Consider the following 18,217-nt stretch of genomic DNA (forward strand, 5'->3'; position numbering starts at 1 on the left):
AGTATCTGCTGGCAGATTATTCAATTATTACAAAGTATAAAATAGTCTTATGTGATGTTGGATGACTCATTTAAATTATTTGTTTACTGTATCTTAATAAGCTCTCAGCACACTTTGGGTTAATTCCAGATTTACTGATAGGACTGTCTCTCTCTACCAGCACCTCGTTTCAGCAGTGTCTACCGTCAGGCTGTTTCAACCTCATGTAACTGTATGACAAAACAGAAATGTTTGAAGTGAAAATTCTGAATACACTGCCCTTGTCAGTTTTAGAATCAAAATTCACACATTATTACAAAGCATAGCTGTTGTCTTTCAAAGTAACTTTAATTACTGTCAGCTTTAAAAATTCCCCGAGATGCTCTGATAAGTGACCTGTTTTTTGTTTTTAAAGATTACCCTTGGTCCTACTATAGGTCCTTGAAAAATTAGAACTCAATATTGGTGGTAACTAAACAAAAAGGTCCATTAAAGGTGTTACCATGGCACATTTCTCAAGGTATAAATATATAAATATAAATAAATGCTCAACTTCTAAAAAGTAGTCTTGCCCTACCCCCACCCTCAACATCAAATTTGTACTGAATCAAGACTAGATCTAACTACCAGTTTACAGTAAATACAGGAGACAGAAGAACATATTGACACTGGGAATGCAACCAGCAAAACCCAGACTGTGGGAAACTATAGGACAAACTGAGCTTAGTTTCCTCAATGAAAATAATAAATTATAAGAAAAAAAAAGAGATGGGCAGGGATGGGCAGCTATATATAAAAGAGAACAGACAGGGCTTCCCTGGTGGCGCAGTGGTTGAGAGTCCGCCTGCCGATGCAGGGGACGCAGGTTCGTGCCCCGGTCTGGGAGGATCCCACATGCCACAGAGCGGCTAAGCCCCGTGAGCCGTGGACGCTGAGCCTGCACGTCCAGAGCCTGTGCTCCGCAACGGGAGAGGCCACGGCAGTGAGAGGCCCGCGTACCGCAAAAAAAAAAAAAAAGAGAACAGACATATTAACTGACCACAATGTATGGACCTTATTTGCATCCAAATGCAAATAAATTTTTCTTGAAAAAGGCACTTGGGGAAACATGAATAATGACTGGCTATCTGGATTACTGCTATTTTCTTAGCTGTGATAACGAACTATAACTTTTTAAACAGGCCTTTTTAACCAATAAGATATGATGTCTGGGATTACCTTCAAAATAATGGAGGGGGGTATAGGTGATACAAGACTGGCCATTACTTGATTACTGAGGCTAACTGATAAGGAAATGGGAATTCATTAAATTCTACTTCTGTATATGTTTGAAGTTTTCCATGTTAAAAGCAAACAACAACAGGAGTGCTGCTAGGATTTCAACCTAAACTACATCAAAGCCTTGGAGAAAGTTCTGGAATTGTGGCCAGAGGACAAAATTTAGGGTCTTGGCTCTGCCTCTTCCTAACTACAACTTTGGATGAGACATACAGCTTCTCTTGGCTGTCAGTGACTGGCCTTGTACTAGAGGGGGATTCAACTAGATGGTATCGAGGCTCACTCCCAGCTTCCCTGGTCTGTAATACAGTGAATCTGAACACTCCTAAGACCACCACTATTTTCCAAGAAGGAGCCGTTATCTGCAAGATTCTGTTTCATATAGTTTTTCGGAGAGAAAAGAAGTTGTCATTTATAGAATTCAAAACAATTCTGTTTGAAACAAATATACAGTTGGACTACTTGGTAAATATAATTACTTAACCTTATGTTAATCACGAATGCTTCAGGTCTGCTACATTCATTAAGGTTTTTACATTTTTATTTGTATAGCCCCTAGAGATTGTTTACATTTACAATAACATAACAATTACAAAACCACAACAGTTTTGTAGATCTAAAATGCTCAGCAGAAGCCTATTAAAAACATTTAAAACCACAAATATCTTTTTTTTTTTTTTGGCCTCACTGACCAGGGATCTAACCCACACCCCCTGCAGTGGAAGCATGGAGTCTTAACCACTGGACCGCCAGGGAAGTCCCCCAAATATCTAACTTTTATACTTAAATTCTATCCATAAGAAGAAACATTTAAGCTGCAAACTTCGAATGAAAGTATACCCAAAATTTTTTTTTGTATACCAACAACAATAACATGAAAAACTCACTTTTTTGCTTAATCCAGGAAAAGTGATGCTCTGATAAGGGAAGGACGGGTCATCTACTATGTGCCAGTGGAGCACATTAAACTTATTAAAAGCCATGGCATCCTGCAAGCAAACATGTTAAAAATGTATATACCTTAAAACCACAATGAGATTATCAGCTCACGCTGTCAGAATGGCTATCATCAAAAAGAACACAACAAATGTTGGTGAGGGTGTGGAGAAAAGGGAACCCTTGTACACTGTTAGTGGGAATATAAATTGGTGTAGCCACTGTGGAAAACAGTTTGGAGGTTTCTCAAAAAACTAAAAATAAAGCTACCATATGACCCAGCAATCCCCACTCACTCCTGGGTATACATACCTGAAAAAAACACTAATTTGAAAAGATACATGCACCCCAATATTCGTAGCGGCATTATTTACAATTGCCAAGATGTGGAAGCAAGCTACGTATCCATCAACAGATGAATGGACAAAGATGTGGTGTATATATATACAATGGAATACTATTCAGCAATAAAAAAAAAATTCTGCTGTCTGCAACAAGATGGATGGACTTGGAGGGCATTATGCTAAGTAAAGTAAGTCAGACAGATATGTATGGTATCACTTATATGTGGAATCTAAAAAATACAACTAGTGAATAACAAAAATGGAAGCAGATTCACAGATAAAGAGAACAAACCCAGTGGGGAGAGAAGGAAAAAAAAATTACCACAGATACATTACACAATCCAATTTACTTGTCTGCATCCAGGATTATTTCCAATGTGTCTGTTTCCTTTTAAAATTTTTTCAACAAGGGTGAAGAAATATGTGTTGATGGGAAGAAATATAAATTCCTTATGTTCTTTACATGGCATGTTGCTTTTCAAAAAGCCTATACAGAATTCTTATTTATTCTAAACAATAAGCTATAATAACTTTGCCCTATGGGAAGGGAGCGAGCTTCTAAATTTCCAGTAAGTATTTAGGGGTTAGCCAAGAATGGAAAATAGCTCTTGGCTACCACTACTACTGTGTTTGGGAATGCAACAGAGGAAAAATGGGACTTGTAATTCCCACAATTCTGAGATTTGAGTGCCAACCCTTCCTTACAGATGAAAGAAATTCAGTACAAACACAGTACAGTTCTAATTAAAATTCTCAAATTTGGGGCGAAATTGACATTGATTTTATGTACACTCTGGAGGAATAAACAATATGCATATAAAATATAAAAGACTATATGAAGAAGATGAAAAATGATAAGGGGAGAGATTTGCCCTATCAGAGAATCAAAACTTATAGCCTCCCTTCTCCTTATGATGTGGCCAAGATGGCAGAGCAGGAAGACCCTCCTGCTCACCTCCTGCCACAGACACACCAAAATTACAACTACTAACAGAGCAATTATTGATGAGAATGACCACCTGAAAACTAGCAGAAAAGATTTTTCCACAACTAACAGTATAAAGAAGAAACCACAAGGAGAGACCCACACCCCAGACTACGTGACCCACAAATGGGAGGATATCACAGTTGCAGAGGTTCTCCCCAAGGGGTGAGGAATCTGAGCCCACATCAGGCTCTGTAGCCTGGGGTCCAACACCAGGAAAACGAGCCCCCAAAACATCTGGCTTTGAAGGACAGCAGGGCTTGCATACGGATGAGCTGGCAGGCTGTAGGAAACAGATTGTGCTCTTAAAAAGCGTATGTAGATTGCTCCTCCAGTGTGGGAGGACGAGGAGTTCGCATCTCCCCACAACTAGGGCACCTGGCAGATGTTGGTGGGGGACCTCGATACCCAAGGAGATGGGAGGAACCCCCGAGCAACCGGGTAGGACATGTGGGGGAGTGAGGGGGGAGGAGAAGTGGAGGCCGGACAGGACAGGCACCCCTGAGGGGTGGATGGGAGAGGGCAGGGGTTCCCACACCTGGAGGGACCCTCAGGGTCTTGGAGGATCAGTGGGGAGCGTGCCTAGTGTTTCCCTGCCCAATCAGGTCTGGGTAAGCCTGCTGGGCTCCCGGGCCAGGGCCTCCACTCTCTGAGGCCCCCTCCAGGCCGCGAGGTTCCTAGGGGTGTAGGACAGAGGCGGGAAGGGGCCCTCTGGAATCGGAGGATCAGGGGAGATGCGGAAGGCGTTTCCCCCACCCACTCAGGCCCTGGGAAGCCTGCTGGGCTCCTGGGCCTGGTCCTCTGTTCTCCAGGGCCTCCTTGGGCCTCGCAGGTCCTAGGGGTGTGGGAGGGAGGGAGGAGCGGGGAAGAGGAGGCCGATGGTGGCGGGGGGAACCCCCAGGACCAGAGGATCAGGGGAGGCCCAGCGGGCATTTCCCCTGCCCACTTGGGCCCAGGGAGCCTGCTGGAGTCCCAGACCTGGTCCACCGCCCTCAAGGCCAGAGGCACCCCTGGGCCCCTCCTGCTGCATAGAACCTAAGCTTCACCCCCGAAAGGCCTTTTCAGCCCAGTGGGTCCTAAGCATAGGCCCTGCCCACCAACTAAACCCTGCCTCCCACAGCCAAGGCCTTTTCCAGCTTTTTGTTCCCTCCCCTTTTTTTGCTTTTTTACTTTCCAGTTGTTGTTTCACCCATATTTTTATATGTTTATTTTTTTCTAACGTATCTCTTAGTTTTCTAATCTTATTTTCTTTTTTACTCTGTTATTCTTCAGCTCCTTTTTTTTTTTTGCCACCCTGCATGGCTTGCAGGATCTTGGTTCACAAGCTGGGGGTCGTGCCTGAGCTCCTGTGGCGGGAGCTCCAAGTCTGAACCACTGGACCAACAGAGGACCTCAGACCCCAGAGAATAACTCACTGGAGTGAGGTCTCTCAGAGGTCCTCACCTTGGCACCAGGACTCAGCTCTACCCAATAGCCTACAAACTCCAGTGCTGGAAACCTCAGGCTAAACAACCAGTAACATAGGAACACAATCCCACCCCAGGAAAAAAAAAATGAGATGACAAAAAAATATGTCACAGATGAAGGAGCAAGGTAGAAACCTACAAGACCAAATAAATGAAGAGGAAATAGGCAACCGACCTGAAAAAGAATTCAGAGTAATGATAGTAAAGATGATCCAGAATCTCGGAAACAGAATGAAGGCATGGATTGAGAAACTACAAGAAATGTTTCACAAAGATCTAGAAGAACTAAACAAATAAACAGAGATGAACAACACAATAACTGAAATGAAAAATACACTAGAAGGCATCAATAACAAAATAACTGAGGCAAAAGAACGAATAAGTGAACTAGAAGACATAATGGTGGAAATAACTGCCAAGGAGCAGAATAAAGAAAAAGGAATGAAAAGAACTGAAGACAATCTCAGAGAGTTCTGGGACAACACTGAACACACCAACATTAGATTTACAGGGGTCCCAGAAGAAGAAGAGAAAAAGAAAGGGTCTGAGAAAATATCCTAAGAGATTATAGTGGAAAACTTTCCCAACATGGGAAAGGAAATAATCACCCAAGTCCAGGAAGCACAGAGAGTCCCATACAGGATAAACCCTAGGAAAAACACACCAAGACACACGTAATCAAACAAACAAAAATTAAATTCAAAGAAGTATTAAAAGCAGCAAGGGAAAAGGAAAATATAACATACAAAGGAATCCCCACAAAGTTATCAGCTGATTTTTCAGGAGAAACTCTGCAGGCCAGAACGGAGTGGCAGGATATACTTAAAGTGATGAAAGACAAAAACCTACAGCCAAGATTACTCTACCCAGCAAGGATCTCATTCAAATTTGACAGAGAAATCAAAAGCTTTACAAACAAGCAAAAACTAAGAGAATTCAGCACCACCAAACCAGCTTTACAGCAAATGCTAAAGGAACTTCTCTAGGCAAAAAACACGAGAGAAGAAAAAGACCCAGAAAACAAACCCAAAACAATTAAGAAAATGGTAATAGGAACATACATATCAATAATAACCTTGAATGTAAATGGATTAAATGCTCCAACCAAAAGACACAGATTGGCTGAATGGATACAAAAACAAGACCCATATATATGCTGTCTACAAGAGACCCACTTCAGACCTAGGGACACATACAGGTTGAAACTGAAGGGATGGAAAAAAGATATTCCATGCAAATGGAAATCAAGACAGCTGGAGTAGTAATAATCTTATCAGATAAAACAGACTTTAAAATAAAGACTGTTACAAGAGATAAGAAAGGATACTACATAATGATCAAGGGATCAATCCAAGAAGAAGACATAACAATTATAAATATTTATGCACCCAACATAGGAGCACCTCAATACATAAGGCAAATGCTAACAAGCATACAAGGGGAAAGAGACAGTAACACAATAAGAGTAGTGAATTTTAACACCCCACTTACACCAATGGACAAATCGTCCAAACAAAATATATAAGGAAGCACAAGGTTTAAATGACACAATAGACCAGACAGATTTAATTAATATTTATAGGACATTCCACCTGAAAGTGGCAGAATACACTTTCTTCTCAAGTGCACAGGGAACATTCTCCAGGATAGATCACACCTTGGGTCACAAATCAAGCCTCAGGAAATTTAAGAAAACTGAAATCATATCAAGCATCTTTTCTGACCACAATGCTATGAAACTGGAAATCAATTACAGGAAAAAAACTGTAAAAAACACAAACATAAGGAGGCTAAACAGTGCACTACTAAATAACCAAGAGATCACTGAAGAAATCAAAGGAGAAATTAAAAATTACATAGAAACAAATGACAATGAAAACACGACAACCCAAAAACCTATGGGACACAGCAAAAGCAGTTTTAAGAGGGAAGTTTATAGCAATTCAATCTCACCTCAAGAAACAAACAAATCCCAAATAAACAATCTAAACTTACACCTAAAGCAACTAGAGAAAGAACAAAGAAAACCCAAAGTCAGTAGAAGGAGAGAAATCATAAAGATCAGAATAGAAATAAGTGAAATAGAAACAAAGAAAACAATAGCACAGAAAAATAAAACTAAAAGTTGGTTCTTTGAGAAGAAAAACAAAATTGATAAACATTTAGCCAGGCTCATCAAGAAAAAAAAGGAGAGGATGCAAATCAATAAAACTAGAAATGAAAAAGGAGAAATCACAACTGACACCAGAGAAATACAAAGGCTTATAAGAGATTACTACAAACAACTATATGCTAATAAAATGGACAACCACGAAGAAATGGACAAATTCTTGGAAAGGTACAATTTTCCAAAGACTAAACCAGGAAGAATTAGAAAATATAAACAGACCAATCACAAGTAATGAAATTGAAACTATAATTAAAAATCTTCCAACAAAGTCCAGGACCAGATGGATTCACAGGTGAATTCTATCAAACATTTACAGAAGAGCTAACACCTATCCTTCTCAAACTCTTGAAAAAACTGCAGAGGGAAGAACACTCCCAAATTCATTCTACGAGGCCACCATCACCCTGATACCAAAACCAGACAAAGATATAAAAAAAAATTACCGATCAACATCACTGATGAACATAGATGCAAAAATCCTCAACAAAATACTAGCAAACAGAATCCAACAACACATTAAAAGTATACACCATGATCAAGTGGGATTTATCCCAGGAATGCAAGGATTCTTCAATATACACAAACCAATCCATGTGATACACCATATTAGTAAATTAAAGAATAAAAACCACATGATCATCTTAATAAATGCAGAAAAAGCTTTTGACAAAATTTAACACCCATTTATGATAAAAACTCTCCATAAAATGGGCATAGAGGCAACCTACCTCAACATAATAAAAGCCATATTTGACAAACCCACAGCAAACACCTTTCTTAATGGTGAAAAACTGAAAGCATTTCCACTATGATCAGGAACAAGACAAGGATGTCCACTCTCGCCACTCTTATTCAATGTAGTTTTGGAGGTCCTAGCCATGGCAATCAGAGAAGAAAAAGAAATAAAAGGGATACAAATTGGAAAAGAAGTAAAACTCTCACTGTTTGCAGATGACATGATACTACACATAGAAAATCCTAAAGATGCCACCAGAAAACTACTAGAACTAATCAATGATTTTGGTAAGGTTGCAGGATACAAAATTAATGCACAGAAATCTCTTACATTCCTATACACTAACAACAAAAAAATCAGAAAAAGAAATTAAGGAAACAATCCCATTTACTATCATGACAAAAAGAACAAAATACCTAGGAATAAACCTACCTAAGGAGGCAAAAGACTTATACTCAGAAAATGATAAAACACTGATGAAAGAAATCAAAGATGACATAAACAGATAGAGAAACATACCATGTTCTTGGACTGGAATAATCAATATTGTGAAAATGACTATACTACCCAAAGAAATCTGCAGATTCAATTCAATCCCTATCAAACTACCAATGGCATTCTTCAAAGAACTAGAACAAAATTTTACAATTTGTATGGAAACACAAAAGACACCAAACAGCCAGAGCAATCTTGAGAAAGAAAAGTGGAGCTGGAGGAATCAGGCGCCCCGATTTCAAAGTATACTACAAAGCTACAGTAATCAAGACAGTGCGGTACTGGCACAAAATGAGACATATAGATTAATGGAACAAGATAGAAAGCCCAGAGATAAACCCACAGACATATGGCCACCTTATTTATGACAAAGGAGGCAAGAACATATGATGGAGAAAAGACAGCCCCTTGAATAAGTGGTGCTGGGAAAACTGGATAGATACATGTAAAAGAATGAAATTAGAACGCTACCTAACACCATACACAAAAATAAACTCAAAATGCATTAAAGACCTAAATGTAAGACCAGACACTATAAAACTCTTAGAGGAAAACATAGGAAAACACTCTTTGACATAAATCATAGCAAGATCTTTTTTGACCCACCTCCTAAAGTAATGAAAGTAAAAACAAAAATAAACAAATGGTACCTAATGAAACTTAAAAGCTTTTGCACAGCAAAGGAAACCATAAACAACCGAAAAGACAACCCTCAGAATGGGAGAAAATATTTGCAAATAAAGCAACTGACAAAGGATTAATCTCCAAAATATACAAACAGCTCATGGAGCTCAACAGCAAAAAAACAACCCAATTTAAAAATGGGCGGGGCTTCCCAGGTGGCGCAATGATTGGGAGTCCGCCTGCAGATGCAGGGGACACGGGTTCGTGCCCCGGTCCGGGAAGATCCCACATGCCACAGAGCGGCTAGGCCCGTGAGCCATGGCCGCTGAGCCTGCGCGTCCGAAGCCTGTGCTCCACAACAGGAGAGGCCACAACAGTAAGAGGCCCGCATACCGCAAAAACTAAAAAATGGGCGGAAGACCTAAATAGACATTTCTCCAAAGAAGACATACAGATGGCCAAGAGGCACATGAAAAGATGCTCAACATCACTAATTATTAGAGAAATGCAAATCAAAACTACAATGAGGTATCACCTCACACCAGTCAGAATGGCCACCATCAAATGCTGGAGAGGGTGTGGAGAAAAGGGAACCCTTTTGCACACTGGTGGGAATGTAAATTGATATAGCCACTATAGAGAACAGTATGGAGGTTCCTTAAAAAACTAAAACTAGAACTACCATACCCCCAGCAATCCCACTACTGGGCATATACCCTGAGAAAAACCATAATTCAAAAGGACACATGTACCCCAATGTTCACTGCAGCACTATTTTACAATAGCCAGGACATGTAAACAACCTAAATGTCCAACAACAGATGAATGGATAAAGAAGATGTGGTACATATATACAATGGAATATTACTCAGCCATAAAAAGTAACGAAATTGGGTCATTTGTAGAGACGTGAATGGACCTAGAGTCTGTGATACAGAGTGAAGTAAGCCAGAAAGAGAAAACCAAATATCATATATTAACACATATATATGGAATCTAGAAAAAATGGTACAAATGAACCTATTTGTAGGGCAGGAATAGAGTCGTAGACATAGAGAACAGACGTGGACATAGGGAGGGGAAAGGGACGGTGTGACAAATTGGGAGATTAGGTTTGACATAAATACACTACCATGTGTAAAACATAGCTAGTGGGAACCTGCTGTATAGCATAGAGGGCTCAGCTCGGTGCTCTGTGATATCCTAGATGGGTGGGATGGGGAGGGCAGGAGGGAGATCCAAGAGGGAGGGGATATGGGTATACATGTGGCTGATTTGCTTCGTTGCACAGCAGAAGCTAACACAACACTGTAAAACATTTATCCTCCAATTAAAAAACAAAACAAAACACATTTAAAACCTTACAGGCTCTGAGTCCCAAGTCAGAGGCAGTAATTTGTAAGGAGCCTGGGTCAGACCCACTTGCTGATCTAGCCTCTCAGAGAGGCAGGAGACAACTGGGACTCCCCCCTGGGAACAAAGACACTGGAGAGAACCACTTCAGGGAGCTTGTTGTACCACGAGGACAGTGGTGCTGTCAAGTGCTATCTTGGAGTCCTCCCTCTAGACTATCAGCCAGGGGCTTACTTGCCCACCAACAGGCCAGCACCAGTCCCAGGAACCGTGGTCCCCATAGCCAGCTGCCCCAAGACCCAGCTCTGCCCACCCACAGGGCAGCAGCCACCATAGGAGGCAGGGCCTGACAGCCAGCTGGTCCAGGGGCCAGCCCTACCCACCAGTGGACTCATAGTAGTCAGCTGTACCCCAACAGAAGGGCCCACGCAGCCCACATAGGGGACACCCCTAGAGGTGGCTCTGGTGACCACAGAGGAGTGCACTGCTGGGCCCCATAGGACATCTCCTACATAAGGCCACTTCTGCAATATTGAGAAATGTAGCTGACCTACCTAATACACAGAAATAAACAGAGAATTAGGCAAAATGTGGATACAGAGGAATATGTTCTAAACAAAGGAACAAGACAAAACTCCAGAAAAGGAACTAAACGAAGTAGAGAGAAGCAATCTACCCAAAAAAGAGTTCAAGGTAATGATCATAAAGATGCTCGCTGCACCTAAGAATGAATGAACACAGAATTTTAATAGGCAGTTGGAAAAATAAAGATGAACCAAAAAGCTGCAGAACATAGTAAATGAAATTTAAAATACACTACATGGAATCAAGAATAGATTTGTAGATAGAGAGGAACAGATCAGCAAACTAGAAGACAGAGTAGTGGAAATCGGCCAAGTTGAACAGAAAAAATTTTTAAATGAGGATAGTGTAAGAGACCTCTGGGACAACATCAAGGATAACAACATACACACTATAGGGGTCCCAGAAGGAGAAGAGAGACAGGGGCAGAGAATGTATTTCAGAAATAATAGCTGAAAACTTCCCTAATCTGGAAAAAAACACCAGACATACAGTCCAGGAAGACAGAGAATCTCAAACAGGGTCACCCAAAGACAACCACACTGAAATACACTGCAATTAAAATGGCAAAAATTAAGGACAGAGAATCTGAAAAGCAGCCAGAGAAAAGCAGCTAGTTACTTCCCAGGGAACTCCCATAAGACTGTCAGCTGCCTTTTCAGGAGAAGCTGTGCAGGCCAGAAGGAGTGGCATGACATATTCAGTGATGAAAGGTAAAAAACTTACAACCAAGAATATTCTACCCAGCAAGACTATCATTCAAAGCTGAAGGAGAGATAGAGTTCTACAGACAAGTGAAAACTAAAAGAGTTCAGCACCACGAAACCAACTTTACAAGAAATGTTAAAAAGACTTTTCTAAGCAGAAAAGACCACAACTAGTGAGCCGTGGCTAAAAAGTATGGACCCCAAGGACGGGCAGGAGACACTAAGGCTGCTGCTGCTGCCACCAAGGGGCCTGTGTGCGAGCACAGGTCACCCTCCACACCCCTCTTCCGCGGAGCTTGTGCAGCCCGCCACTGCCAGGTTCCCGGGATTCAGGGACAACTTCCCCGGGAGAATGCATGGCAGGCCTCAGGCTGGAGCAACGTCACGCCGGCCTCTGCCGCTGCAGGCCTGCCCTGCACGCAGTGCCCCTCCCTCCCCCCCAGCCTGAGTGCGCCAGAGCCCCCGAATCAGCGGCTCCTTTAACCCCGTCCTGTCTGAGCAAAGAACAGACGCCCTCCAGCGACCTACACGCAGAGGCAGGGCCAAATCCAAAGCTGAGCCCCTGGGAGCTGTGAGAACAAAGAAGAGAAAGGGAAATCTCTCCCAGCAGCCTCAGGAGCAGCGGATTAAAGCTCCAGAATCAACTTGTTGTACCCTGCATCTGTGGAATACCTGAATAGACAACGAATCATCCCAAATTGAGGAGGTGGACTTTGAGAGCAAGATCTATGATATTTTCCACTTTTCCTCTTTTTGTGAGTGTGTATGTGTATGCCTCTGTGTGAGATCTTCTCTGTACAGTTTTGCTTCCACCATTTGTCCTAGGGTTCTATCCATCCATGGTTTTTTTTTAAATTTTTTTCTTAATAATTAATTATAATTTTAATAACTTTATTATACTTTACCTTCTTTTCTTTCTTTCTTTCTTTCCTTCCTTCCTTCCTTTAGACAACGAATCATCCCAAATTGAGGAGGTGGTCTCTGACAGCAAGATTTATGATTTTTCCCCTTTACCTCTTTTTGTGAGGGTGTATGTGTACGCTTCTGTGTAAGATTTTGTCTGTATAGCTTTGCTTCCAACATTTGTCCTAAGGTTCTATCCGTCCCTTTTTTTTCTAAATAATTATTTTTTAATTCAATAACTTTATTACACTTTATTTTATTTTACTGTATCTTCTTTCTTTCTATTTTCCTTCCTTCCCTCCTTCCTTCCTCCCTCCTTTCCTTCTTGCCTTCTTTGCTTCTTTCTTTTCTTTCTTTCTTCCTTCCTTCCCTCCTGCCTTCCTTCCTTCCCTCCTTTCTTTCTTTCTCTCTTCATACTTCTACTAATTCTACTTTTTCTCCCTTTTATTCTGAGCCGTGTGGATGAAAGGCTCTTGGTGCTCCAGCCAGGAGTCAGGGCTCTGCCTCTGAGGTAGGAGAGCCAACTTCAGGACACTGGTCCACAAGAGACCTCCCAGCTCCACATAATATCAAATGGCGAAAATCTCCCAGCGATCTCCATCTTAACACCAGCACCCAGCTTCAGTCAACGACCAGCAAGCCACAGTGCTGGACAACCTATGCCCAACAAATAGCAAAACAGGAACACAACCCCACCCATTAGCAGAGAGGCTGCCTAAAATCATAATAAGGCCACAGACACCCCAAAACACACCACCAGACGTGAACCTGCCCACTAGAGACAAGATCCAGCCTCATCCACCACAACACAGGCACTAGTCCCCTCCACCAGGAAACCTACACAACCCACTGAACCAACGTTAGCCACTGGAGACAGACATCAAAAACAGTGGGAACTACGAACCTGCAGCCTGCAAAACGGAGACCCCAAACACAGTAAGATAAGCAAAATGAGAAGACAGAAAAACACACAGCAGATAAAGGAGCAAGATAAAAATGCACCAGACCTAACAAATGAAGAGGAAATAGGCAGTCTACCTGAAAAAGAATTCAGAATAATGATAGTAAAGATGATCCAAAATCTTGAAAATAGAATGGACAAAATGCAAGAAACAGTTAACAAGGACCTAGAAGAAATAAAGATGAAACAAGCAACGATGAACAACACAATAAATGAAATTAAAAGTACTCTAGATGGGATCAATAGCAGAATAACTGAGGCAGAAGAACAGATAAGTGACCTGGAAGATAAAATAGTGGAAATAACTACTGCAGAGCAGAATAAAGAAAAAAGAATGAAAAGAACTGAGGACAGTCTCAGAGACCTCTGGGACAACATTAAACGCACCAACATTCGAATTATAGGGGTTCCAGAAGAAGAGAAAAAGAAAGGGACTGAGAAAATATTTGAAGAGATTATAGTTGAAAACTTCCCTAATATGGGAAAGGAAATAGTTAATCAAGTCCAGGAAGCACAGAGTCCCATACAGAATAAATACAAGGAGAAATACGCCAAGACACATATTAATCAAACTGTAAAAATTAAATACAAAGAAAGCATATTAAAAGCAGCAAGGGAAAAACAACAAATAACACACAAGGGAATCCCCATAAGGTTAACAGCTGATCTTTCAGCAGAAACCCTACAAGCCAGAAGGGAGTGGCAGGACATACTGAAAGTGATGAAGGAGAAAAACCTGCAACCAAGACTACTCTATCCAGCAAGGATCTCATTCAGATTTGATGGAGAAATTAAAACCTTTACAGACAAACAAAAGCTGAGAGAGTTCAGCACAACCAAACCACCTTTACAACAACTGCTAAAGGAACTTCTCTAGACAAGAAACACAAGAGAAGGAAAAGACCTATACTAATGAACCCAAAACAATTTAGAAAATGGGAATAGGAACATACATATCGATAATTACCTTAAATGTAAATGGACTAAATGCTCCCACCAAAAGACACAGATTGGCTGAATGGATACAAAAACAAGACCCTTATATATGCTGTCTACAAGAGACCCACTTCAGACCTAGAGACACATACAGACTGAAAGTGAGGGGATGGAAAAAGATATTCCATGCAAATGGAAACCAAAAGAAAGCTGGAGTAGCAATTCTCATATCAGACAAAATAGACTTTAAAATAAGGACTATTAGAAGAGACAAAGAAGGACACTACATAATGATCAAGGGATCAATCCAAGAAGAAGATATAACAATTATAAATATTTATGCACCCAACATAGGAGCACCTCAATACATAAGGCAAATGCTAACAAGCATACAAGGGGAAAGAGACAGTAACACAATAAGAGTAGTGAATTTTAACACCCCACTTACACCAATGGACAAATCGTCCAAACAAAATATATAAGGAAGCACAAGGTTTAAATGACACAATAGACCAGACAGATTTAATTAATATTTATAGGACATTCCACCTGAAAGTGGCAGAATACACTTTCTTCTCAAGTGCACAGGGAACATTCTCCAGGATAGATCACACCTTGGGTCACAAATCAAGCCTCAGGAAATTTAAGAAAACTGAAATCATATCAAGCATCTTTTCTGACCACAATGCTATGAAACTGGAAATCAATTACAGGAAAAAAACTGTAAAAAACACAAACATAAGGAGGCTAAACAGTGCACTACTAAATAACCAAGAGATCACTGAAGAAATCAAAGGAGAAATTAAAAATTACATAGAAACAAATGACAATGAAAACACGACAACCCAAAAACCTATGGGACACAGCAAAAGCAGTTTTAAGAGGGAAGTTTATAGCAATTCAATCTCACCTCAAGAAACAAACAAATCCCAAATAAACAATCTAAACTTACACCTAAAGCAACTAGAGAAAGAACAAAGAAAACCCAAAGTCAGTAGAAGGAGAGAAATCATAAAGATCAGAATAGAAATAAGTGAAATAGAAACAAAGAAAACAATAGCACAGAAAAATAAAACTAAAAGTTGGTTCTTTGAGAAGAAAAACAAAATTGATAAACATTTAGCCAGGCTCATCAAGAAAAAAAAGGAGAGGATGCAAATCAATAAAACTAGAAATGAAAAAGGAGAAATCACAACTGACACCAGAGAAATACAAAGGATTATAAGAGATTACTACAAACAACTATATGCTAATAAAATGGACAACCACGAAGAAATGGACAAATTCTTGGAAAGGTACAATTTTCCAAAGACTAAACCAGGAAGAATTAGAAAATATAAACAGACCAATCACAAGTAATGAAATTGAAACTATAATTAAAAATCTTCCAACAAAGTCCAGGACCAGATGGATTCACAGGTGAATTCTATCAAACATTTACAGAAGAGCTAACACCTATCCTTCTCAAACTCTTGAAAAAACTGCAGAGGGAAGAACACTCCCAAATTCATTCTACGAGGCCACCATCACCCTGATACCAAAACCAGACAAAGATATAAAAAAAAATTACCGATCAACATCACTGATGAACATAGATGCAAAAATCCTCAACAAAATACTAGCAAACAGAATCCAACAACACATTAAAAGTATACACCATGATCAAGTGGGATTTATCCCAGGAATGCAAGGATTCTTCAATATACACAAACCAATCCATGTGATACACCATATTAGTAAATTAAAGAATAAAAACCACATGATCATCTTAATAAATGCAGAAAAAGCTTTTGACAAAATTTAACACCCATTTATGATAAAAACTCTCCATAAAATGGGCATAGAGGCAACCTACCTCAACATAATAAAAGCCATATTTGACAAACCCACAGCAAACACCTTTCTTAATGGTGAAAAACTGAAAGCATTTCCACTATGATCAGGAACAAGACAAGGATGTCCACTCTCGCCACTCTTATTCAATGTAGTTTTGGAGGTCCTAGCCATGGCAATCAGAGAAGAAAAAGAAATAAAAGGGATACAAATTGGAAAAGAAGTAAAACTCTCACTGTTTGCAGATGACATGATACTACACATAGAAAATCCTAAAGATGCCACCAGAAAACTACTAGAACTAATCAATGATTTTGGTAAGGTTGCAGGATACAAAATTAATGCACAGAAATCTCTTACATTCCTATACACTAACAACAAAAAAATCAGAAAAAGAAATTAAGGAAACAATCCCATTTACTATCATGACAAAAAGAACAAAATACCTAGGAATAAACCTACCTAAGGAGGCAAAAGACTTATACTCAGAAAATGATAAAACACTGATGAAAGAAATCAAAGATGACATAAACAGATAGAGAAACATACCATGTTCTTGGACTGGAATAATCAATATTGTGAAAATGACTATACTACCCAAAGAAATCTGCAGATTCAATTCAATCCCTATCAAACTACCAATGGCATTCTTCAAAGAACTAGAACAAAATTTTACAATTTGTATGGAAACACAAAAGACACCAAACAGCCAGAGCAATCTTGAGAAAGAAAAGTGGAGCTGGAGGAATCAGGCGCCCCGATTTCAAAGTATACTACAAAGCTACAGTAATCAAGACAGTGCGGTACTGGCACAAAATGAGACATATAGATTAATGGAACAAGATAGAAAGCCCAGAGATAAACCCACAGACATATGGCCACCTTATTTATGACAAAGGAGGCAAGAACATATGATGGAGAAAAGACAGCCCCTTGAATAAGTGGTGCTGGGAAAACTGGATAGATACATGTAAAAGAATGAAATTAGAACGCTACCTAACACCATACACAAAAATAAACTCAAAATGCATTAAAGACCTAAATGTAAGACCAGACACTATAAAACTCTTAGAGGAAAACATAGGAAAACACTCTTTGACATAAATCATAGCAAGATCTTTTTTGACCCACCTCCTAAAGTAATGAAAGTAAAAACAAAAATAAACAAATGGTACCTAATGAAACTTAAAAGCTTTTGCACAGCAAAGGAAACCATAAACAACCGAAAAGACAACCCTCAGAATGGGAGAAAATATTTGCAAATAAAGCAACTGACAAAGGATTAATCTCCAAAATATACAAACAGCTCATGGAGCTCAACAGCAAAAAAACAACCCAATTTAAAAATGGGCGGGGCTTCCCAGGTGGCGCAATGATTGGGAGTCCGCCTGCAGATGCAGGGGACACGGGTTCGTGCCCCGGTCCGGGAAGATCCCACATGCCACAGAGCGGCTAGGCCCGTGAGCCATGGCCGCTGAGCCTGCGCGTCCGAAGCCTGTGCTCCACAACAGGAGAGGCCACAACAGTAAGAGGCCCGCATACCGCAAAAACTAAAAAATGGGCGGAAGACCTAAATAGACATTTCTCCAAAGAAGACATACAGATGGCCAAGAGGCACATGAAAAGATGCTCAACATCACTAATTATTAGAGAAATGCAAATCAAAACTACAATGAGGTATCACCTCACACCAGTCAGAATGGCCACCATCAAATGCTGGAGAGGGTGTGGAGAAAAGGGAACCCTTTTGCACACTGGTGGGAATGTAAATTGATATAGCCACTATAGAGAACAGTATGGAGGTTCCTTAAAAAACTAAAACTAGAACTACCATACCACCCAGCAATCCCACTACTGGGCATATACCCTGAGAAAACCATAATTCAAAAGGACACATGTACCCCAATGTTCACTGCAGCACTATTTACA

At 40.3% G+C, this 18,217-nt stretch overlaps 1 protein-coding gene across 2 annotated transcripts in view; it reads right to left on the minus strand.

Moving 5' to 3' along the window:
- HEXB (hexosaminidase subunit beta) overlaps positions 1-18,217 on the minus strand; it is a 59,348-nt gene that overhangs the window by 6,819 nt on the left and 34,312 nt on the right. Inside the window, exon 6 of one of the 2 annotated variants that reach the window (XM_082836381.1) lies at positions 2,145-2,246. The exons of the other annotated variant lie outside the window; for it this stretch is intronic. Within the exon in view, the coding sequence (XP_082692507.1) occupies positions 2,145-2,246 (102 nt within the window). The remainder of the gene's footprint in view (positions 1-2,144; positions 2,247-18,217) is intronic. 2 annotated transcript variants of the gene reach the window in all.

The sequence above is a fragment of the Leucopleurus acutus genome, assembly GCF_964270905.1.
Source record: "Leucopleurus acutus genome assembly, chromosome: 3".
Taxonomy (NCBI): domain Eukaryota; kingdom Metazoa; phylum Chordata; class Mammalia; order Artiodactyla; family Delphinidae; genus Leucopleurus; species Leucopleurus acutus.